Raw genomic sequence first — 25,395 nt, 5'->3', positions numbered from 1 at the left:
AAGAAAGTTAGTATAGAGGTCTTTCCTGTTATCACAGCATATACAGACTAGAAAGGGAGTTGGGCTATTCCATAATAATAATTAACATAGGAAAGAGGCTATAATTGTAGTTTATAACTGCAGTACCTTGAGGGATGCCTCTCCTCTATGAAGAGCTACCCATTTCTGTGAAATTATTTCAACCAACACCAATCTTTCCCCTCTTGGGAATTTCATAACAAAAAATACACTGAGGAAACGTGCTATTAAACTAAAATATAATGACCCAAAAGAGCCACATGGTTCTTGGGGCTTATTTATTCTATAAATGGAAGTTTGTACCTCTTAATCCCCTTCACTTATTTTGCCTATACCCCTACCCATCTTCCTTCAGGCAAACACAGGTTTGTCCTTATCAGTCTGTTTCTATTTTTGTTGTTGCTTGCTCATTTGCACATTTTATTTTTTAGATACATGGCATTCATCTTTGTCTGATTTATTTCACTTAACATAATGTCCTCTAGGGCCATCCATGTTGTAACAAAAGGCAAGATTATTTTTTCTTATGGCTAAGAAATAGTCCATTCTGTATATATGTATACTATATTATATTTATCCATTCATCTGTCAGTGGACACATGGGTTCTTTCCATATCTTGGCTATTCTGAATGTCACTGCAATAACCACAGGGGTGCATATATCTTCTGAATTAGTGTTTTTGTTTTTTGGGGGTAAATACCCAAAAGTGAAATTACTGGATCATATAGTATTTCTATTTGTTGTTTTTTGAAGAACCTCCATACTATTTTCCAGAGTGGTACATCAATTAGCATTTTTAACAAGAGTGTACCAGGGCTCCCTTATCTCCACATCTTTGCCACAACTGTTATTTCTCATCTTTTTGATACTAGCCATTTCTGTCAGGTGTGAAGTGGTATCTTACTATTGTTTTGATTTGCATTTCCCTAATTATGAGTGATGCTGAGAATCTTTTCATAACTCTCTTGGCCGTTTCTGTGAGTCGTCTTTGGAAAAATGTCTATTTGGGTAGTCTGCCCATTTTTAATTGGGTTATTTATTCTTTTGATGTTGAGTTGTAGAAGTTCTTTATCTGTTTTGGATATTAACCCCTTACCAGACAAATCATTTGCAAATATCTTCTCCCATTCCATACACTGGTTTGTTTGTTTTGTTGATGGTTTCCTTTGCTAAGCAAAAGTTCTTTAGTTTGATTTAGTCCTAATTGTTTATTTTTGCCCTTATTTTCCTTGGCTCGAGAGACAAATTCAGAAAAAATATTTCAAAAGCTGAGGTCCATGAGTTTACTAGCTATGTTTTCTTTTAGGAGTTTTTTTTTTTTTTTAATTTTTATTTATTTATGATAGTCACAGAGAGAGAAAGAGAGAGAGGCAGAGACATAGGCAGAGGGAGAAGCAGGCTCCATGCACCGGAAGCCCGATGTGGGATTCGATCCCGGGTCTCCAGGATCGCGCCCTGGGCCAAAGGCAGGCGCCAAACCACTGCGCCACCCAGGGATCCTCTCTTAGGAGTTTTATAATTAGAGGTCCTCCATCTTGAAAGTATTTTTGTATATGAGGTGAGAAAATAATCCAGTTTCATTCTTTCACATATAGCTGTCCAGTTGTTCCAACACTATTTACTGAAGTGAGTCTTTTTCTCCTTGCATATTCATGCCTCCTCCTTTCTTATGGATTAATTTACCATAAAAGCATGGATTTATTTCTGGGCTTTTAATTCTGATCCATTGATTTATGTGTCTATCTTTTTTTTTGTGCCCATACCATACCATTTTGATTACTATAGCCTCATAGTTTTCTTTCAATTCTGGGATTATGATACCTCCAACTTTGTCCTTAGGCAAGATTGCATTGGCAATCAAGGGTCTTTTTATAGTTCTATACAAATTTTAGGATTGTAATAAGTGCTATTGGTATTTTGATACAGATTATACTAAAGCTGTAGATTGCTTTGGGTAATATGGACATTTTAAGAATATTTATTCTTCCAATCATGACCATGGTATATATTTCCATTTATTTGTGTTGCCTTCCATTTCTTATCATTTCAGAGTACAGGTACTCTGAACCAAGTACTTACTTGGTTAAATTTTTCCTAAATAATTTGTTCTTTTTGATGAAATTGCAGTAGGATTGTCTTCTTAATCATTGAATTTCTCTTTCTGCTAATTCATTGTTAATGTATAGAAACAACACAGATTTCTGTATATTGATTTTGCATTTATAATTACACTTAATTCATATATTCATCCTACAATTTCACTGAATTCATTAATTTATTCCAATAGTTTTTTGGTGGAGTCTTTAGGGTTTTTTATATATGGTATAATGCATCTTCAAATTGTTTTACCTATTCCTTACCAGTTCAGATGTCATTTATTTCTTTTTCTTGTCAGATTGCTACAGCTAGGACTTCTGATACTATGTTGAATAAAAGTGGTAAAAGTGGACATCTTGTATTGTTTCTGACCTTAGAAAAGCTGAAAGCTTTTCAACATTGAGTATGATGTTGGCTGTGGGTTTTTCATAAATGACTTTTATTTGGTTGAGGTATATTCCTTCTATACTTTGTTGGGAGCCTATATCATGAATGGATTTTGAATTTTGTCTAATGCCTTTCTGCGTCTATTGAAATGATCATATGATTTTTATCTTTCATTTTGTTAATGTAGTGTATCACATTGATTGATTTGCATATATTGAACCATTCTTGCATCCTTGGAATAAATCTCACTTAATAGTATTGAATGATCCTTTTAATATATTATTCAGTTTGCTAATTTTTTGTTGAGAATTTTTGCATCCATATTTATCAAGGATATTAGTCTGAAATTCTCTCTCTATATAGTGTCTTTTTCTGGTTTTAATATGAAGGTAATGCTGGCTTCATAGAAATTGGAAGCATTCATTTCTCCTTTGTTTTTTGAATAGTTTGAGACATATAGGTATTAACTCTTCTTTAAATGTTTGGTAGAATTCAGCTGTGAAGCCTTCTGGTCTTGGATTTTGTTCTTTGGGAGTATTTTGAATACCACTTCAATTTCATTACTAGTAATTGGTTTGTTCAGTTTTTAAATTTCTTCCTGATTCAGCATTAGATGATTATATAATTCTAGGAACTTATCATTTCTTCTAGGTTATCCAATTTGTTGCTATATAATTTTTCATATTGTTATTTTTTTATATTTATGTCTTGTCACATAATTTCTTTCATTTCTGATTTTGAGTATTTTTTCTTGATTAGTCTTAGTAATGATTTATCAGTTTGCTCTTTTAAAAGAACAAGTTTTTAGTTTCATCTTTTCCTTTTTAGTCTCTTTCAATTATTTCCAATCTGATCTTTATTTTTCCTTTCTTCTACTAAATTTAGGCTTTGTTGTTCTTTTTCAAATTCCTTGAGGAATAAGGTTAGATTTGAGATTGTTAGGTTTCAGATTTTCTTGTTTCCTGAGCTAGACCTGTATTGCTAAAACTTCTTGTATCCCAAAGATTCTGAACCATAGTATTTCTATGTTCATTTACCTCCATGTATTTTTAAAACATTTCATTTATTTATTTGAGAGAGAGAAAGAGAAAGAGAATGAGTGGGGGTGAGGGAGGAGCAGAGGGAGAGGGAGAAGCAGACTCCCCACTGAGCAGGGAGGTCAATACTGGGCTCAATCCCAGGATCTGAAATCATAACCTAAGCCAAAGACAGATGCTTAACCAACTGAGCCACCCAGGCTCCCCTCTATGTATTATTATTATTTTTTTATGTCCTCTTTCATTTCTTTCTTGACCCATTTGTATTTTAGTAGCATGCCCTTTAGACTCCATATCTTTGTGTTTCTTCCAGTTTTTTTTTTCTTGTAATTGATTCCTAGTTTCATAGTGTTGTGGTTGGAAATGATGATATCAATCTTGTTAAATTTATTGAGACTTGTTTTGTGGCCTACATATGCTCTATCCTAGAGAATGTTCCATGTGCATTTGAAAAGGATGTATATTCTGCTGGCTTTAGATGGAATTTTCTGTATCTGTTAAGTCCATCTAGTCTAATATGTCATTTAAAGCCACTGTTTCTCTACTGATTTTCTGTCTGAATATTCATCCAATGATGTAAATGGGCTGTTAAAGTCCTCTACTATTATTGTATTACTGACATTTTCTCCCTTTTTGTCTGTTAATATTTGCTTTATATGTTTAGGTGCTAGTATGTTGGATGTGGAAATATTTACAAACATTATGTCTTCAAGTTGCATTCGTCTTCTTATCATTATGTAATGCCCTTCTTTGTCCCTTGTTACAGCCTTTGCTTTAGTCTATTTTGTCTCATATAAGTATTGCTACTCCAGCTTTTTTTCTCAATTTCATTTTCATGGAATATATTTTTCCATCCCTTTACTTTAAGCCTGTATATGTCATTAGATCTGAAGTATTCTCTTGTTGGCAGCATATATATGGATCTTGTTCTTTAATCTATGCAGTCACTCTATGTCTTTTGATTGAAGCTTTTAGTCCATTTATAAAGTAATTATCAATAGGCATGGATTTATTGCCATTTTAAAAATTGTTTTCTGGTTGTTTTGTAGTTCTTTCTTGCTTTATAGTTTGACGACTTTCTTTAGTGTTATGCTTCAATTACTTTCTCTTTATTTTCTTTGGGGGAGGGGGTATCTAAGTTTTTGGCTTGTGGTTACCATGAGGTTCATTTATAACTTCCTAAGTATATAGCAGTCTATAACAAGTTTCTGGTTACTTAAGTTCAAACACATTCTAAAAGCACTACATTTTTACTCTCCTTTCCATGTTTATGTATATGATGCCATATTTTAATCTTTTTTTTTAAGACTTTATTTATTTATTCGTGAGAGACACACACAGAGAGAGAGAGAGAGAGGCAGAGACACAGGCAGAGGGAGAAGCAGGCTCCATGCAGGGAGCCCAATGTGGGACTCGATCCCTGGTCCCCAGGATCACATCCTGGGCTGCAGGCGGCGCTAAACTGCTGCGCCACCGGGGCTGCCCTTAATCTTTTTATTTTCTGTATTCCTTGATTAATTTTTGTAAATATAATTGATTATACTAATTTTGCATTTTAACCTTCATACTAGCATTTTAACCTTCATTAACTTGTTACCTTTAATGTATGTTTGCTTTTACCATTAAGGTTTTTTTCCTGCCACAATTTTCTTATTTCTAGTTATGGCCTTTTATTTTCCACTTAAGTCCCTTTTATGCCAATTTAGTGGTGATGAACTCCTGTAACTTTTGTTTGAGAAACTTTCTCTCTTTCAATTCTGAATGATAGCCTTGTTGGGTAGAGTATCCTTACTCATAGGTTTTGTTTTGTTTTGTTTTGTTTTGTTTCCTTTCAGCACTTTGAAAATCAGGGCTATTTTCTTCTGGCCTACAAAATCTCTGCTGAAAAAATCAGCTAATAGCCTTAGAGGGTTTTCTCTCTCCTGCTGCTTTTAAGATTATCTACTTATCTTTACATTTTTCCATTTTAATTATGTGTCTTGGTGTGGACCACCTTGGGTTTAGCTTGTTTGGGGCTTTCTGGCCTGGATGTCTATTTTCTTTCCCAGATTAGGGATGTTTTCAGCTCTCATTTCTTCCAACAAGTTTCTACCCCTTTCTTTCTCTCTTCTCCTCCTGGAACCTTTATAATATGAAAGTTAGTATGTTTGATGTGGTCTCAGAGATTCCTTAACTTATTTTCATTTTTTAGAATTTTTTCTTTTTGCTGTTCAGCATGGGTGCTTTCCTTACCCTGTCTTCTAGCTCACTGATCCATTCTTCTGCATACTCTAGTCGTCGTCTTCTTTTTTTTTTAAGGTTTTATTTATTTATTCATGAGACTCAGAGAGAGAAGCAGAGACATAGGCAGAGGGAGAAGTAGGCTCCTTGCAGGGAGCCCAATGTGGGATTCGATCCCTGGACAGGGGTCACACCCTGAGCCAAAGGCAGACACTCAACCGTTGAGCCACCCAGGTGTCCCTATACTCTAATTTTCTGTTGATTCCCTCTAGTGTATTTTAATTTCAGTTATTGTATTTTTGGCACTGATATTTTTTATTTCTTTGTTCTGAGTTCATTCAGTCACTTCTCAAGTCCTATGAGTATCTTTGTGACCATTACTTTGAACTCTGTCAGGTAGTTTGCTTATGTCCATTTTGTTTAGCTCTTTTTCTGTGGCTTTGTCTTGTTTATTTATTGGAACATTTGTTTGTCTCCTCATTTTGTCTAACTCTCTGTGTTTGTTTCCATATATCAGGTGGGTCAGCTCTATCTCCTGATTTTGAAAGTAGCGGCCTCATGTTGAGAGCATGCTTATGGTGCCCTGTAGCACAATCCCCTCCTGGTCACCAGAACCAGGTGCTCCAGGGATATCCCCTGTATGGGCTGTGTGCACCCTACTGTTATGACCGTGACTGCTGTGGGCACAGTGTTGGGTAGGGTCTACCCCTAGCACAGCGAGCTGAGAGGCCTGGTTCCAGGTACTATGGGCATGCTGGTTTGTGGGGTTAACTCCCCAGTCCCTGGGGAAAGGTTGCTTTGAAAGGACATTGGTTTTGGCAAGGGCTGCCTATCAGCTGTTGTGGGGAAATAATCTCTTTGAGGGGGTTGCTGGTCCCAACTGAGATCACCTGGCCAGTTATGGTGGGACAGGAGACACTTTGGAGGGGTGCGTTCTGGGGAGAGTGAATTATGGGAGATGGATCTGTTGAGGAATGATGGGGTGGGGCAAGTGCTGCTAGCAAGTAGAAAGTTTCAGAACTGGCTTTTACAAGTAAATAGCCACACTCTGGTTTCTCTTCAGATCGCATAAATCTTTCGCCTTTTACAAGTAAATAGCCATCTAGGCTGAAACAGGGCAAGGAAAATGGTGCATATCAGCACTTCTGTTCCTGGAGAAAGCTTCTGCAGGTTCTTGCCCCTTTAGCACACATTCAAAAATCAGTCAATAGATCTCCTTCGTGTATAACCCAGGCACTTTTCAAACTAGTTCTTCTGTGTTGGAATTCATGGTGAGTAATAAGGCATGCTGGCTCTTTAAAAGTGGAGACTTGGTTTCCTTTTTTTTTTTTTTTTAATTTTTATTTATTTATGATAGTCACAGAGAGAGAGAGAGAGAGAGAGGCAGAGACATAGGCAGAGGGAGAAGCAGGCTTCATGCACCGGGAGCCCGACGTGGGATTCGATCCTGGGTCTCCAGGATCACGCCCTGGGCCAAAGGCAGGCGCTAAACCGCTGCGCCACCCAGGGATCCCATGCACCACCCAGGGATCCCGAGACTTGGTTTCCTATAACACTCTGGCTTTCCTGGAGTTAAACCCTGCTGATTTTTAAAGCCAGATGTTATGGGGGCTCATTTCAGTGCAGGCACACAGGGATGGAGGTGCCCATCCCCTGAATCCCCTTATTCCTCCATGCTTGTGATATCCCTCCCACTTGTGGGTAGCTGCAACAGTAGTTTGATTCCTACCATGCCTCTTCTCTCATACCCTTCTTGATATGGCCTTCTTTTTAGGACTTTAGTTGTTATAGGAGATATGTTCTACCAATCTTAGATTATTTTCAGAGTAAGTTGCAATATATTTAGTTGGTATAGCTAGGTATATCCATGGGGGTAGTGAGCTCAGTATCTTTCTACTGCACCATCTTCACTCTCTATGATGGGCTTTAAAAAATTCATTAATTAGAACATGTCACTTAGCTCATCTCCTCTATTTAACACCCTTAATGGATCCTCCTTGTACTTTAAATAAAAGGTGAACTCCTTTGCATGCTTTGCATAATAGAACTTCTGTTATCTCAGCATCACCTTGATACCCTTGCCCCTCCCCAGATGATAGGTATTCTAATTTTTTTTTTAAAGAGATAGTGTGTGGGCAGCCCCGGTGGCTCAGCGGTTTAGTGCCACCTTCAGCCCAGGGCATGATCCTGGAGACCTGGGATTGAGTCCTGCGTCAGGCTCCCTGCATTGAGCCTGCTTCTCCCTCTGCCCGAGTCTGTGCCTCTCTCTCTCTCTCTCTCTCTCTGTGTGTGTCTCTAATGAATAAATAAATAAAAAATCTTTAAAAAAAAGATAATGTGTCCCTTCCTCAGTATCTTCTTTTATTTCCTCAGCAATTAGAAGTTGGTGTCTCCTAACTTTTTTAAACTTCTCCTTAACTTTTTAAACTCTGCCTTAAAAATCACGTCCTCAAAGATATATTTCCTCAGTATTACATATAATTAGGTTTTCAACATCCTTGCTATTCTTCATGACACAAACCATAATTTATAAATATACTTTTCTTTGTGCAATTAATTTAGGGTTCTCTGTCACTAAAAATAAGTTATATAAGGTCAGGGAGCATGTCCATCTTATTTCTCAGCATCTACTCACTGCTTGTTATAGTAACTGATACTTGGTAAGCAGCCAATAAATATTTGTGGGCTGAGTGAATGGATTACAGTTATGCCTCCTTTCCCATTACTAAGATTACTTATCAGAAGTCACAAAACAAAGTTGGTCTCAGTAGTGACTCAGTTACCCTACTTAATGATGAGGTCACATGATCTGTTTTACTGTACCTTTCTTCAGGTATCACCACTGTCTTGACAATGACCACCCTCAGCACCATTGCCCGGAAGTCGCTCCCCAAGGTCTCCTATGTTACAGCCATGGATCTCTTTGTATCTGTTTGCTTCATCTTTGTCTTCTCTGCTTTGGTGGAATATGGCACCCTGCATTACTTTGTCAGCAACCGGAAACCAAGCAAGGATAAAGACAAAAAGAAGAAAAACCCTGTATGTATCATTTCCCATTGGGATCATTGAAATTTATATGTAGAAAGCCACCTGGTTTTGTTTTGATTTCGTCTTAGCCTGTCTACAACCTAAATCTCAACACTTTAAGCTCTAAAATAAAAACAGAATTTATGAGTTTGGCTGCATCATAAGAATTAATTTTGGTCATTATTTACTTGGGAGAGACCTGATTCACTAAGACAGACTCTTACTCTCTTCATTGCATAGGGATTATAAACATTGCAGAGACATGCATTTATTTTCTAGTTGCTGTTATTCTAGGTTTCATTGTCATCTTTCTGCTCCTTACTATAACATTCTTAAATTATTGGTGTTTTAAATTAACATTTCCGTTCAAGGCTTTCTACTAGGAAGCCACAACAAACACTCTTGAAGTTTCAAAGATCACCACACTTTTGCAAGTAATTATGTGTGTGTGTTTTATCACCAGAGGATTACCGTTGGTTTCATATTCAAAGTGTATCATTTTGTTTTTAAATGAAATGGATCATCTATTGTTTGGAGAAGTTACTTAGCCTCCCTGTGTCTTTGTTTTCTCATATAGAAAATGAGCATTACACTATATGTATATTATATATATATATATATTAATTAAAGGGCTGCTGTGGTAATGAAGGTAAAAAGCATCACATGGTAACTTACAAATTAAATTCCTTACCATTAATAGTTGTGATCATGGTTGATGTTGATGATTTATATAGTTTCAGTGATTTGGAAAAAGGTAGGATGACTTCACCTTGCCACGAAACTTTAAATAGAGATGATAAAGCACAAATATACAAGCTTAATGAAATTATCCTTTAATATGGATGTTGGAAAGAACAAGTAGCTACCCATTTACACACATGAGTATAGAGGTTGTCTGGTTTCCAGGAAGCTCCACAGAAGTTAAAGTCTGTTCCCTTCTAAGACAGGGGCAAAGGAAGTCACACTAGCTTCCTGAATTTATAGACTTTCCTGGTCTACCATAAGGGCCATGAGAGAGCCTTGATGGTAGCTAGCTATCTGACCCACCAGCTTTGGGGGAACTAAATTATAATGAGGAAATATAGCTAATTCTAGGTTATATCATGATGGATCTCAAGGAACCCTGGTGAAATTCTACAAATGGCATATATTTTTCTGAATTTAAGAATCTGTAACAGGTAAAGAAAAAAAATCATTAATCTTGATAATTAATACAAAAATGTTTATCCTTAATTTCCCAAATATTCACTATGCTTTATGCAGTTCTTTCCTTCCCTGTCTGTTTGCCTCTCTATCTTTGCATTTTTTCTATCCTTATTTTATTTTCCTTATTGTGTTTTTTAAATTATTATTTCTCCCCATCCTTCACTTTCCATTACATTTTTCCCCAAGAAAAGGGTTTTATGACACTCAACATTATTATATGTCAGCATTAACAAGGATGTGACAGGATGAGCTTTTAAATAAGAGTCTTCAGAAAATGCCCCTATGCCTTTTCTAACAGCTATACCTTCACAGAGGGGATTAAAGAAACTGAAAAAAATCAAATTACCTGAAAATTTTATGGATTTCCATCTTGTAAGCCAATTGGATGATTCATCACAACTAGAAAGAACCTATGCTATGAATGAGAAGCTAAAATTTCATTTTTCCATTAAATATGCCTTTTGGTTCATTGTGTTAAGATTTACCTATTAAGGCCTCCTTGATATTAATTAGAAAATAAAATCACAGTAGTTTTATACAGGGAAGCCAGGCAATGGAAAGCTTCTTCACAGGTGAACAACACTGGCTTTTGCAGTTAGATAATTGTGGATTAATTTACTGAAATCCTCATATTCCATTTTCTAACTTTATTCCAAGCCCAGAATTGTCCTTCTGTGTTTATAATTTCAGTTCATTTTACTATGTTTTTAAAATGTATTTTTAATTTATCTTATTTTGTCTTTTTCTTTTCCTTTTTTCTTCTTTTAATTAAAAAAAAAAATGCAATTCTCTTTTCTGTCTACAAACCCAAAGCTTCTTCGGATGTTTTCCTTCAAGGTATAATGTTTTTGGAATGAAAATTCACTGCATGCAACTGCTGAATTTAATTATTAACGCTTACATGGTGTTTCAATTTTTTTTGTTGTTTTTTTAGTGAATAGATATTTAAGTATTCTACGAGAGGTAAGACCTTTGAGCTGAAGGTAGTTCTATAGATTTCTAGAGTTGATTTGTCAGCCCTACACTAATTCACAGAAGTTTTACCCTATCAAGCTATAAACTCTATGGCATGTCGTTAGAAAAGAGTGCCTCCTTAAATATGAAAGCCGGAAGTTATTCTCTTTTTTCAGATAAAATTCACTGACTGCATCTACCATATATATGTAACTCTGTAATCCTAATTCAAAACAGGATTGTTTTTTGATAAGTAAATTTGATAATCTCCATTGATCTCAACTCTACGTATCAGTTCTATAAAAATAATACTCTGGAGTGCTTTAAGTTATAATACCCATCCCTTCTTTTTAGGGCAATCCAGGGCCTTTGGGCTCTATCATGCAATAGTGCAATGCTATTTATTTTCCCAGTTGAATTCTGATAACTTACACAGAGATACTAGGATTTGTATTTATAATATCATAAAACTAACTCTTCCAAATTAAATTAATCATTGAGATTTATACTACTTTGATAATTAATATGGCAGCAACGATTACATTATTCAATTAATTGGTATTAATTTCTTCTCAAATGGTAAAAAAGGTGGTAGTATTTTTTTTCTGAGTTTTCACTTACATGTAGGTGAACATTGCTGATGTTCTGAAGCTTCCAGATGCTGAATTGTAGACAAAGCACTATATTTCTTCAAAACATAAGCCATACTATTTGTGGTATTAACTCAGAAAACACCTATATTTATGTAAATTTTAACATTTTCTTTTAATAGCATTTAGTACATTTGCTCAGTGTAATGGGGTTTACTATTTGTGTATAGGTAAGCATGACACAAAATTTGAGTTCAAAATTGATGCATTTTATTTCTTTGTTCTACTCACATGCAACACCATTAAATGCCTTCATGTAACCAACCTCACATCTAATATTTACTAGAATAAGATTCCATGTAGTTGTTTGATTTAAATCTTTAAACTTTGAGTTCTTTTGGTGTTCAATCTTCTTGCTATAGCTATTAGCTTGATGGTATTATTTTCAGCTGCACTGCTTAAGCTCAAAATTTGAAATCTGCAAATGTGCTATTCTTCTAAGTTCAATTTTACCATTGTAGATCACGATTTCATAGCAATTCCTGAGTACTCATTTTCAGATTCATCATTCACCTTGGTGACATTATGGAGACCTAGTTTAGGATTTATCAAGTATCACTAACTACTCTTCCCTACCCTTGTCTCAGGCCCCTACCATTGATATCCGCCCAAGATCAGCAACCATTCAAATGAACAATGCTACTCACCTTCAAGAGAGAGATGAAGAATATGGGTATGAGTGTCTGGATGGCAAGGACTGTGCCAGTTTCTTTTGCTGTTTTGAAGACTGCCGAACAGGAGCTTGGAGACATGGGAGGATACATATTCGTATTGCCAAAATGGACTCATATGCACGGATCTTCTTCCCCACTGCCTTCTGCTTGTTCAATCTAGTTTATTGGGTTTCCTACCTTTACCTGTGAAAGAGGTATAGGTTTAATTGATGTGGGTCTTATTCACTAAATCTCATGGAGAGAAGATGTCCTTTCTAAGTCTGCTTAAATAATCCCTTGTGTGGTTTACAATAATTTAAATTTGTTTCTATGTTCTTAACCCTCTAAATTGTATTACTGTCATATTGTTTATGCCCAACTCTCCTGTGGTAAGTGTAATTTGAACTAAAATGTTTGCTGTGTTTCAAATCTGCAAGGCAAAGTGAAATTAGAGCAAGAACACTGAAACCAAACAAGATATTTTTCAGCTACAATGATTAAAATAGTGGAAGCTATGACTACTTAACAGTGGTGGTGTCCTTAATCAGTTCAAAACACAATTAGATGCAAAAGGTCCAAAACTGTGCCCTGTGCTCATTTGGGGGCAGGTTGTAGCAAATTTGGTCCCAGTAGGATATCTCCCTCATTTGAGAAAAAAACACAAGTCACTTTAAATATAAGAGCCTAGACTAGAAATCTATTATACCTCTATCCCAAGATAGGAAGAAAATTTCCTCCATATCACATGTACAATGATGTAAATATTTCAATAGCATAGAATGCTTCAAGTTTAATGCATGCATCTCTTTAGAGCCAAAATAAATGGAATGAAGTTAACATCATAAAGCATTGTCTTTTATTCTGTGACTTTGGGCCATCAAAGAATTGTGAATGTAATTATAAGGGTTTGGGTTTGGAATTGGAGGGAGGAATTTTCTCTACCTTCTCCCTCAAGCATGAAGATTCGAAAAACTTATTTTTTTCCATATTAAAACAATTTAAGTAAAATATAGACTGAATAATTGACATTTGCCATCTCTAAATATGCCCAATTTCATAGAGTACAAAGTAATTGTATGTGCTTGCAGCTATTTTTTTCTTCCTTTTAGGATGATAGATTATAACAGAATTTATTCTCCATCTCAAGATCTGCTTCTAGTGATTGTGAGTGCCTTGTGGGCAGAATCCTTGTCATTTCCTCTTTGGGTCCTTAGCACCTTATATAGTGCCTGGCACATGGTTGGTGCTCAACAGATACAGTTTGAAGTGAATTGGCTTCATATGCTTCTGTGAATCTCTGAGCCAGCTGGAACCAGTAATACATCTTTTCACAAAGGCATTGCCAAATGTTATTTGATCTTGTGAAAATTAACAGAAGGATCCAAAGACCTTTGTCTAACCTAAAATTTTTGATAATGAACAAAAATAGCCAAAGTCCATACTTCTCTTAAAATAATACTTAAGTCCTATGTTTATGCATAGAAATGAGTCTACTAGGGCATAATTAGAGTTTGCATATTTTTTTCAGGTTTGGGGATGAGTTAAGTTTGACCCATCCACAATTCCACATGAAGACATGACAGGCAAGAGCAGGATTCATACCTGACTGGTGTTCAGAATGTTTTATTCTATGCTCTGTTCAAAAAAAAAGAAAGTACAGAAGATTAATTTTTAAAAATTGAAAGAACAGATGAATGATTTACATGGAGGTTGAACCTCTGACTGTGGCCTCATTCAACTATGTGACAATCACATGAAGTGGTTGTACCAGACTTCAAACATGATGAGTTGAGCTCACCTTCATGTACTCATCCTGAATCCTTATTTTTCTAAAATAGCATCCTTTGTCAGCTCTTTGTGGCATCATTTTTCTAAGTTAGAATTCAATCATAGCCAGTATAACTTGATAGATAATCTAAAGAGTAGAAAAGAAAGAGTGGCTTTGTTATAAAACCATGTAAGGTCCTCATTGAGTCATCTGGGTGAATCTTGAAACACATTTAGCTGCCAATTTTACACACCTTTAATATATCAGTGCTCTAGTATATAACCTCAAACACATGTAAATAGAATTAATTATTTTCATGTTTTGAATTGTTAACATATTTAATGTTGACTCTTTGGGAGAGTTGTTGGCAAATTTTCAATGGTGAGAAACATTACTGTCAACTTGAAATGTATTCTGTAATGGGGACACTCAAAAAAGCTAGCTTTCCAATGTGTGCATAGTACTGGCAATATGAATATATATTATATGTAATCTAATTCTTAATTATTAGCTGCTCCCCATCTATGTATTTGAAAACCTTTTCACAAAGGGACTTGCCTAATTATGTGGACTTTTACAATAAAAATGCTGCATTCTAATTGATGGTGGCATGTTAATGGTCCGGCTAGACTTGTTTGTTGTAAAGATTGTAACCCCTCTTTCCTGTAGCATTCCCCAATACTGCCTTCCCTTTATGTGAACTTTATTTGTGGGCAGTATGATCTTAGTATGCATGGTATTGTTCCTCACTTCGAAGAGATTAAGAGCTCCATATTTGGAGTATGGAATGGAAATGGACGGAAGAAATATCACCAAGTAAGTAAAGCTCAAACCTGTGTACATCAAAACTTGTGGTGTGATTAAGAACACGGACATTAGTGTCAGACATAATTGGGATCCCAACTCTACCATTTACCTGTTATTTGACAATTGCCAATTCATCCTTTATAAGACTCCATTTTACTAGCTAAAACATATAGTAATGCCGTCCTATACACTAGCACTCAGCAAATGGTCAAAAATGTCTTCTTTTACTTCCAGGGCCTCTAATATTCTGCTGCCATGATCCTCCCAACTCCATCAGATCGGCTTTCCTTTAAAAATCCAGCAATACTCATGTATGTCTTAAGGTGACACTATAGCATGTTTTCATTTTTAAGGAGTGTTCGTATTGCAAACATTCCTTTAAACTATAGGTTGAAAAACTGAGACTCTTTTGTTGGGGAAATCATACACATTAGTTACTTTTAAGGCCAAAGAACCTTTCTCTGTGGCCCCCAAACTTAAAAACATAGGGAGACATGCTTCAGGGACAGTGTCATATTTTATTGAAGTCCTTTGAAATTCTCAAAAGAAAGTAACCTAATCCTTTACAAGCACTGCTGCCCTAACCTTCCTCTGCCTGTCTTTCTTTTGGCTCTCATGGCTGCCTACATCCAATTTAAACATCTCTTTCTCACCTTCTAGACATGTTACAAAAAAGAGCTTTCACTTAGGTTTTGTCTTCTGTCTAACTCAATGCCCTTATCTTTAGCTGAGTGCATATTCATTATATGGCCTTCACTGTCCCCCCTCCTTTTTAAGTCTCAATAGTATTCTGACGAGTAGCAACAATTTTTGTCTGTGATGAAGGTCAAATTAAATTAACCAAATGATGCAGTCTTTGGGGATTATGTCAAAAATTGCTATCTCTATGCTTTGTCACTATGAATTTTTGTCAAATGTGTAGGAGAAAGGGAGAATGGCCTAGACCTAAAACTCTGCTATATTTTTTTAGTGCTGGTTGAATTGCTCAAAGGTCACACACCCAGTTAATGGCAAACCTGGGAGAGGCATCTGACCGTTATGCTTTCTACTGGGTCTTACAATGTTTCAGGATTTGGAAGTAAAATTCTGAGATATTTTATCTTTCTGTTAATGCTTTAGGATCTGCCAAACTTGCAGATGCTTTCTTTCTTTGATCTTGACCTCACTTTATTTTATTGCAATGAGTCAAATTTTAGAATACCCAGCAAAAGAGGTAAGATGATAAATTTTGCATTTCTTTTATTCTCTACCTAAAGTAATGATCAATTGATATGTTGTACCTACTGCTTTCAGAATTCTGTTTGAAAAAAGAGACTGCCAGTTATCTGAAAAATTCCAGACTCAGAGTTGGCCTTTGTCCCTCAGGGCTTGAGACAATAGACAACAAAAGAGTTTCCCATGGTTAGTCTCAATAGGCTCATTATTTTTACTATATCAGGAGAGTGGTAGGATTTATTTATTATTTCTTGTTCTGAGATTAAAAATCATAGACTGATTATAAATGTAGTTGCAACTTTCTTCACCCAAATTTGGGATATAAATAAAGGTTTTCCCTTATTATTTGTATAACAAAATGGCAAAGCAGGGGCTCTTGTTCCAATTTACCTAGGTTCAAATCCAGGTCCTGTCAAGACCTATTATACCTGAAAATGGGAATAATAACAATGGCTTATAACTCATAGTTTTATTATAAGAAGTAACTGATTTAATACCAAGAAAGGACTGGATAGTAATAATTTTCCTCAGCACATATATGTAAGATCAGAAAAGAAAAGGCAAATGATCATAGTTTAACATACTTAAGAATAATGATCATCATTTATGAAGTGAATTACTATATATTCCCACTTTGTATAAATAATAAATATAAATAATGAATAATATCTTTACTGACATACCATGCTTGGGAAATTCATTCATGTACATAGAGAAAATTACAGAGCCAAGTATTGGTAAGTAACTATTCCCCAATATCATTTAAATCACCATAGATGATACACATAAAGATAAACATGTAGATATCTTCTAAAAAATAAAAATAATTTTCCTTAAAAACATGGAAATGCCTAATTGGACTGCTAAATATGCATTAAGTGGTATCAATAACTGTATAATTTCATTTAATATGTTTTTCTAATATAACTAAGCCAATAAATTATTTTGTAGCTAAATTTATAAAATCCTTAATGAAATGAACATGGGGATTCACTCATAATTGAAGATTCTTGCCAAAGAGAAAAAAAAAATGTCACTGGACCAGGGATAGAGAATTCAAGTCGTATCAGGGGATTTTTTAGATTTATTTAATATTTTAGAAAGAGAGGGAGAGAGAACTTGGTGGGGAGGGGTTGAGGGAGGAGAGAGAATCTCAAACAGACTCCACACTGAGGGTGGAGCCCTAGGCAGGACTCTATCTCATAACCCTGAAATCACAACCTGAGCCAAAACCAAGAGTCTGATGCTTAACTGACTATTCCACTCAAGTGTCCCACATCTGGAGATTTTCCTGACAATTCCTATTGTAGGAGACTCAGTTTCATATGTAAATAAGGGCATTTGGTCCTTTCTAACCCATCTTACTTCTATCACTCCTCTGCTAATGTTATTGATGCTATCTAATATTCAGATTTTTCTAAACTGTGTCATATCTCCACACAGTTGCCTAGACTCTGTCCAATTTCCTTCTTGAGTCTTTTCCAAAATAGTGCCATATTACTAGATTGCCTTTCTCTGTTCACACACTGAACAGTCACTAATTAAAGAGTCTACCTAGCCCATGAAGCCTTTCCAGCCGAAAGTATGATAGGCTATTTTATTTCTTCCAGTACTTAATGGGATTGTTGAGTAACCTAATCCTAATGTTTACCTCAGCTAAGTAAGTACTAATCTTATTCAATCCTCTTAGTAAACAAAGTTTAAATGGACAATTCTGTGACAAGAGTCTAGTATAAATAATTCAGCACATTTGCATCTTAAATCAAGTTATCTTCTATCTCCCTGCTATAAGTATATAAATTTGCCTTTTAGTTTTTTTCTGTTACTTGTATTATTTATGGGTCTAAAAATAAGTCCCTTATCAAAGAAGTTTTGATTAAGCATCTATAAAATCAATTTTATATAAAGCTTTCAGTAAACACATATCAAGAGCCTTACAAAGGACACTGTGAGTATAGGAAGAAATAAATTTTAAGGCATTCTCTGCTTCAAAATGCCCCGTAATATGATAGAGGAGTCAGATAAGAATATAAGTAACTATAATGGAGCTGCACTGAATAGGTGCTAGTAGAAGAAATTATTAGTCTAACTGGATGAAACTAGAAATACTTTCTCTTTAATACAAAGCATTCTACCATATGTGAGGAAGCCCCATTATTGCTTTAAAGTTTTCTGAACACTAATGAAAATTTTGTAAAAACTTTGAAAAGTATGAAAAACTGCAAAGAAAAAGATACCCTTTATCTACTAGCAAGAGTTAACCACTAAAAGCATTATTTAACTGCAAAGAAAAAGTTACCCTTTATCTACTAGCAAGAATTAACCACTAAAAGCATTACTTTTTCTTTATCTAGTGAGATAGATAGGTAATAAAGGTATAAACATGATATGGATGTAGGTATAGATATAGATCTGTTTTATAGTCTGCAGTCAGGCATGTATGTATGTATATATGTAACAAATATTTTCTGGCATTCTATTGTTATACCATACAGCTGTACCATAATTTATTTAGCCAGTCCTTATTCTGAAAATTTATGTTATCTCTTATTGTTATAAATAATGATACAGTGAATATCTGTATTTATCTCAGGCACTGTATATATATCCCACTATTTAAATAGAATAAATCTTTAAAAGTGGTTTACTAAATAAAGTATATGTATTTAACCGAGTCCTGGCAAAAGTCAGATGGTACACTCAAAGAGAATAAATGAAGAAAAATTAATCAAGGAGTTATTCACAGAGATGTAGGGAGTGTTAAATCTCACCAACCAAAGGATGGTATGGTACCATGGGAAAGCCATTATCATCTGGATTGGTTTCCTACTGCCACTGTATCAAATTACCACACATTTAGTTAATTTAGAACAGCACAAATTCATGATTATACCTCAAAGTCCGTAGTCTCCTGGCTAAACTAAAGATGCTCTCTGGGCTGAGTTCCTTCAAGGGAGAATTTGTTCTTTGCTTTTTCCAGGTTCTGGAAGCTTGCTGCATTGCTTAGCCAGTGGCCCTTTTCCACCTTCAAAGCCAGCAATTATATCACTCCAACCTCTGCTTCCTCCATTGTATCTCTAGCTCTGACCTACTGCCTTCCACTTAAAAGGACCATTGTGACTACACTGGGCCCACCTATATAATCCAGAATAATCCACTCATCTCCAGGCTTTAAACTTAATCACATCGGCAAAGTCCTTTTCAATAAGTAAGGCATCATATTCACAAGTCCTAGGGATTAGAACATAAACATCTTTGGGGTATCATTATTCTGCCTACTACATCATTCTAGTCCTGAAAGTGCAAGAGGAAGGAGTATTGGAACCTAGAAAATGGCATAGAATAGAAGCCACCTAACAGGAGCTGTGAGTTTGCATGGAAGAGACAGCCACTGCCAATTAGTGGCTAGGCAGAGTGGGAGTGTGGGAACAAACACTCAGATTTCTCTCCTCTCCTACCTAAAGCATCCTACTGGTCAAACCAAATGGAAATTAGAGGGCAAGGAAACTCATATTGTGTGGGCTAGAGAGATTAGCCTCATGGGGAATACCTCATGGTGAGGAAGGCTGGAGAACAGGTCTAGAGAAACAAATTATCCAGCAATCTCCAAAAATTAGAACATGTACTGCATGATAAAGCTTCTTCATTTGCATCGTATCATCCCAAACTCTGAATATAAAGGCTTAATTTAGATCTTTTCAGTTGATGCCTAATCCATTTAAAAAAGTAGTTTTTTTTTTAAAAGAGATTTTTATTTATTTATTCATGAGAGACAGAGAGAGGCAGAGACATAAGCAGAGGGAGAAGCAGGCTTCCTGCAGGGAGCCTGATGTGGGACTTGATGCTAGGACCCCAGGATCATCCCTTGAACCAAAGGTAGATACTCAATCACTGAGCCACCTAGGTGCCTGAAAAAAAAGTAGTTTTTAAAAAGAATCACATTGGAGTACTAAAAACCAATATATTTTAACCATTCTGTTCAACATGAACAATTTTCAAATTGGCTTTATAACAGACAAGGAAATACCTTCAGGAAACTGCTTTTGGGGAGTTAATGTGAACTAATAGCTATGGCCCTCTGGTGAGCCCCATGGCAAATGTCCAAGTCATTCAGTGATTTATAGGGCAAAGCAGCCTGGAGCTATTTTAACAAAATGTGGACCTTCTGAGCCAATATTTCTCATCTGCTATTGCTCAGTTTAAAAAGAAACACGGTTTCTGAGTTACGGGTACCCCAAGGGTATAATTCTATACTGGGTTGAAGCTAAAATTAGCAAAGCCAGAGTCCTATTTCTGTAAATAAAATTACTATAGGTACAATTGAAACTTTATTGGTACAATTTAACATAAAGTGACTACAAATAAAACTAGATGGAAAATGGATCAACTTATAGACCCTCTGAACCCAAGGTCCAACAGGGTACAAGGCTATGACTTCCTTATTGAACAGTGCCCTGACTCCCTTGAAAATAAGAAGGAACTGAGTCCTTGTGAAGACTTACTGAATAGTAGTGCAATTATACTTGATACTTGAATTTAGTTCCTTTTCTGTTTTAAGCATCTACTGACTCCTGTCTCTCTTCTTCTTAATCATTTACTTTTTTCCCCCAAAACACTTGATGCCTTTGTAAAGTAATGAAGATACAATTCAATTCAATAAGTTTGTTGAGTACTTGCCATCTGCCAAGCACTGCACTGTGCTTTGGAGATATCATGGTGAAAACTATTGACATGGGTTTTGTTCTCATAGAGTTTACACTATATTTCAAAAAAAAAATATTATAGAAAAGGAAAGGTATAATCACAAAATCTTTACCTTTCTTTAAATCATATGTGTGTGTGTGTGTGTGTGTGTGTGTGTATGAGAGAGAGAGAGAGAGAGAGAGAGATGCCTTAAGCTGGTTTTCTTTTATTAATTTTAATATACAGTTGGTCCTTGACAATTCAAGGGTTTAGATACTGACTCCCTCTGCAGATGAAAATTAGCATATAGCTTTGGACTCTTTCAAAACTTAACCACTAACAGCCTGCTAATGTTGACTAAAGTCATACTGATAATGTAAACAGCCAATTAACATATTTTGCATATTATGTATTGTATTATATATTGTATTCATACTGTAAACTAGAAAAATGTTATTTTAAAAGTCATAAGAGAAAACATATTTATAGAACTATATTTATCAAAGCAAACTGTGTACAAGTGGATGCAAATAGTACAAACTTGTGTTATTCAAGTTTCAACTGTATTGATATCTTTTCTGTCTTTATTTATATTTATAAGATATAGATGGAAAATAAAACCAGAAGATGGTGAATCATTGGGTTTCCCCAGAATAATATATTATTCATTAAAAAACCCCATTAAAATATTATTATTCAGGACACTTGTTAACAAAATTATAAAAGACTATTTAAGAGAGACTACTGTAATGGGGGCTTTGCAGTGGGAGAAAGATGTAGAGTTCAACTACAAATAAAAGAACAAGTGGGAATTTATGGCCAGAGTACTGTAGGGCTCAGTGGATGGAAAATTACAAAGAGGACACATCAAAGCTTAGAGGGATTTTTTGCTAGACTGACTCAACAGGATTCTTGCTGAAACTGGGCAATGCAAAGATGAATATACAATTTCAAATGAATACATAATTTCCAAAGTTGAGCCTATTTGAGATAAAGGGCTCAGAGCTGCTGTACTAAAGCTTGGTCAAGGAGAGAATCTTTGTTAGTACCTAATAGAGTAGTGAATTAGTTTTTCTTTCAAAATTGTCATTTCTGGAATATATAAGAAGTTACATAACCAACATGCATTTCTTTTAAACATGTACTGATTTTTAGATATGGAGATGTTACCTAGGAACTAAACAGTAGAAAATCTTAAAGTGCTCTGAAAAGTGTTTTATGTTAAATTGTTGACCTCCTGTGCTCACTTTGGCAGCACACATACCAAAATTGGAATAATACAGAGAAGTGTAGCATGGCCCCTGTGCAAAGATGACATGCAAATCTGTGAAACTTTCCATATTTTAATGATTTCACTCATGTATGGAATTTAAGAAGCAAAACAAACAATCATAGCAGGAAATAAGAGAGAGACAAATCAAATTGTTTAGAGAACAAATTGATGGTTACTGGAGGGGATGTGATCAGGGTGTGGGTTAAATGGGTGATGGGTATTAAGAAGGGAACTTGCTGTGATGAGCACAGGGTGTTGTATGTAAGTGTTGACTCAATAAATTATACACCTGGCACTAATATTACACTGCATGGGAGCTAACTAGAATTTTAATAAAAACTAAAATAAATAAACACAAAAAATTATTTACCTCCCCAGTTTGGCAGTGGAGAATTGGTAACATCTATTAAAGTAAAAAAATTCCTGCTACTGCCATGAAAGCTAAAGCTTTCAGGCTTGTGTTGAGCAATGATAGAAATTATTTTACATTACAAACTAATGCACAAGGGCCACCTATAATGGCAAAAAAGTATGGTATTGGAAATTTACTAGGTAAGTAAAAACCATTAATTCAGAAGTAAACATCTGGTCACAAAATCCTTACTCCTCCCCAAATTTGCAAAAAGTATACATGAGGTGGTCTTTCTTGTAAAGCTACAAATATCTGAAAAGTGGGGCTACAGATTTTACCTCTGAATCTTTATTCAAGTGTAGAAAAGCCCTCACCCCAATAGGCAGTTGATGAGAATTTTCAAAATAAAATCTGAAAAATGAATGCTACTCACTATGATTCATGAAAATTTCATTTAAAACCACCCATATATGTAAATATATTTTTATTTTTTAAACAGATTAATCAGAATGCTATTTTTTAATAATTTATGTCTTGAAACCACTCAAATGCCTATCAGTTGCAGAATAGATAAAAAAAAAGCAGCAGAATATTCATTCAATAGCATATTCTACACTACAAAATTTACAACAATCAAATAAACTACAAATAACAACATGATTGAATCCACATCTATAATGTAGAGTAAAATGCCAAACTCAAAACAAGAAAATTTTAAGTTCCATTTACATAAATTCAAAAAGAATCAAAACTAATCTACGGTGATGAAGGAGAATTCTTACAGGGATGGGGGAGGAGAGGATTCCTGAGCACAAGAGATGCTTCTGGGAACTGATAATACCATTTCCAGATCTATATTCCAGGTACATAGGTAGGTCATAATTTTTCTATAATTTGTGAAAATTATTTAATCAGTATCCTTTTCAGTATATATATTTATTTAAAAATACTCAAAAATACTTAAAGGGATATAACTACATATATACATTTTCTATATTTATATCTCTATAAATGTTATTAATCTGCCATAAAAATAAAATCTAACTGTTGGTTGTTAAGCCAGGGGCACAATATAAAGAATCTTGATAAAAAAATCAAACCAATTTCTAACTCTATTTTTTGAAACTAACCAGCATTGTGACCTCAAGGAAAAGAGAGCAGGCTCAAAATATTCTCATGAGAAATCTGGACCACATTAATTCCGGTTTACCTTTTATAACTTATATAAGGTATGAGTCGAATTTCACATAAACATCCCAAGTACAAACAATGCCTTTGAAAAAAAACAAAAGGTTTGCTTAAGGTTTAACAGTTGGAAAATATTCTGTAAGATATATGAACAGAATAATCCAGTTGTTGTGGAAAATATATGTATATCCAAAGACATAAGTAGCCTTTATGTCCTAATTTAAGAGAATCATGGGGGTGCCTGGGTGGCTCAGCTGGTTAAGTCTGACTGTTAATTTTGGTTCCTGTCATGATTTCAGGGGCATAAGATCAAACCTTGCCTGAGCTCTGAATTTCACACCGGGCAGGGAACCTGCTTAAGATTCTCTCTCCTTCTCCCTCTGTCCCTCCTCCCAACTCTTGCATATATGCATATGCACGTGCACTCTCTTTCTCTCTAAAAAAAAAATTAAAGAGAGAAAGAATCATGAACCCTCACCAAATAATTTTTTTTTAATTTTTAAAATTAGGGTAAAGTATACATAACCTTTACCACTTTAACCACTTTTCATTTTAAGTAATCTTTACCCCCAATGTGGGGCTTGAACTCATGACTCTGAGATCAGGAATCACATACTGACTAAGCCAACCAAGCACCACCAAATGAGGACATCCTAAATGTTGTTTTCCCTCATGTGTGCTGTATACATTTGCCAAGAGAGAATTAGGTGCATAAAAATTGCCTCTGTGACACATAACCTGAAATCACTGTTTTCTCTATTTACAGTTCTAGTGGCTGTGGGTCCATCTCCCCTGACCAGAGTCACATGGCCCTCTGGCTGTGTCTAGATTTCAGCTTCTTTGAAAGCCAGCTCCCAAAAAAGTCATCCAATAAGAATCAAGTCCTTTGCCATCCATCTGAGAAGGAACTACAAAAGTCACTCATATTTAAAGCAAATCACAACCTGCAGCCTCTCTGGGATCCTAACTCTTGGCTCCCAAAATAATTTTTTAGTATGTACCCTAGTGAATTTTAAGTCAGAAAATTATGAAGATAACTTCCAAATTTGCTATGCAGAATATATAATCATGAATGCATAGATGGATAGTTAGGTAGATGATAGATATAAGGAAAAATACTAATAAAAATCACCCTCTGAGTTTTCTAAAATCCTTAGCTGTGCATATGATTTAATAATCAGGAAAGGAATATGTTCTTAAACTAGAAAATTGCTATTGAATTAGGGACAAATGGGGCTAGGCAAGGGGCCTCGGAAGCAGGCTCACACAAATCCTAAAAATGCTGAGGTGTGAGGAAACCAGAGATAAGGGAACAAGCCAGAACACCCTGCCCTAAGGTGTGGGTGGGGAGGGTGTCTTGTTATAACAGCTACTTGTAACTGACAAAATATCATCAGACTCCAAAAAGGAAGTAAGCCATTAAAGATGTTATCTCTAGTCCTTACTCAAGGGTGATATCAGTGGATATGTTAAAGGGATCTAGGTTCCTGATTAGGCTCTCAATAAAAGACCAACCCTGCAAAGCTCTCAGTGGCAACCCTGTTGGGACCCCATCACTCCTGAGAGCTTTCTCTGTATCTTTTTTTTTTTTTTTTTTTAAAGATTTTATTTTTATTTATTCATGACAGTCACAGAGAGAGAGAGAGAGGCAGAGACACAGGCAGAGGGAGAAGCAGGCTCCATGCACCGGGAGCCCGATGTGGGATTCGATCCCGGGTCTCCAGGATCGCGCCCTGGGCCAAAGGCAGGCGCCAAACCGCTGCGCCACCCAGGGATCCCTCTGTATCTTTTCTTAATAAACTTCTATCCCTTTACTCACTCTCCCATGTCAACTCTGTGAGATAGGAACCAAGCTCTCC

The 25,395-nt window shown here is 35.5% G+C and overlaps 1 protein-coding gene and 1 non-coding gene across 4 annotated transcripts in view; both read left to right on the top strand.

Annotated features, from left to right (window-relative positions):
- The window catches only part of GABRG2 (gamma-aminobutyric acid type A receptor subunit gamma2), a 107,323-nt gene extending 92,706 nt beyond the window's left edge, over positions 1-14,617 (top strand). For 2 of the 3 annotated variants that reach the window (XM_025434768.3, XM_025434766.3), the window contains 3 exons: positions 8,594-8,799; positions 10,807-10,830; positions 12,185-14,617. In XM_025434768.3, the coding sequence (XP_025290553.1) occupies positions 8,594-8,799; positions 10,807-10,830; positions 12,185-12,460 (506 nt within the window). In that variant the 3' untranslated portion in view covers positions 12,461-14,617. The remainder of the gene's footprint in view (positions 1-8,593; positions 8,800-10,806; positions 10,831-12,184) is intronic. The other variant, XM_025434767.3, reaches the window with a different exon arrangement.
- Positions 14,618-21,962: 7,345 nt separating this feature from the next.
- Positions 21,963-22,069, top strand: LOC112652080 (U6 spliceosomal RNA). The gene has a single exon (XR_003131232.1). It is a non-coding gene; the product is annotated as a U6 spliceosomal RNA (small nuclear RNA).
- The last annotated feature ends 3,326 nt before the right edge of the window (positions 22,070-25,395 follow it).

Source organism: Canis lupus, chromosome 4, assembly GCF_003254725.2.
Source record: "Canis lupus dingo isolate Sandy chromosome 4, ASM325472v2, whole genome shotgun sequence".
Taxonomy (NCBI): Eukaryota; Metazoa; Chordata; class Mammalia; order Carnivora; family Canidae; genus Canis; species Canis lupus.
The sequence above is the reverse complement of the archived record's forward strand: the minus strand, read 5'-3'. Positions and strand labels throughout refer to the sequence as shown.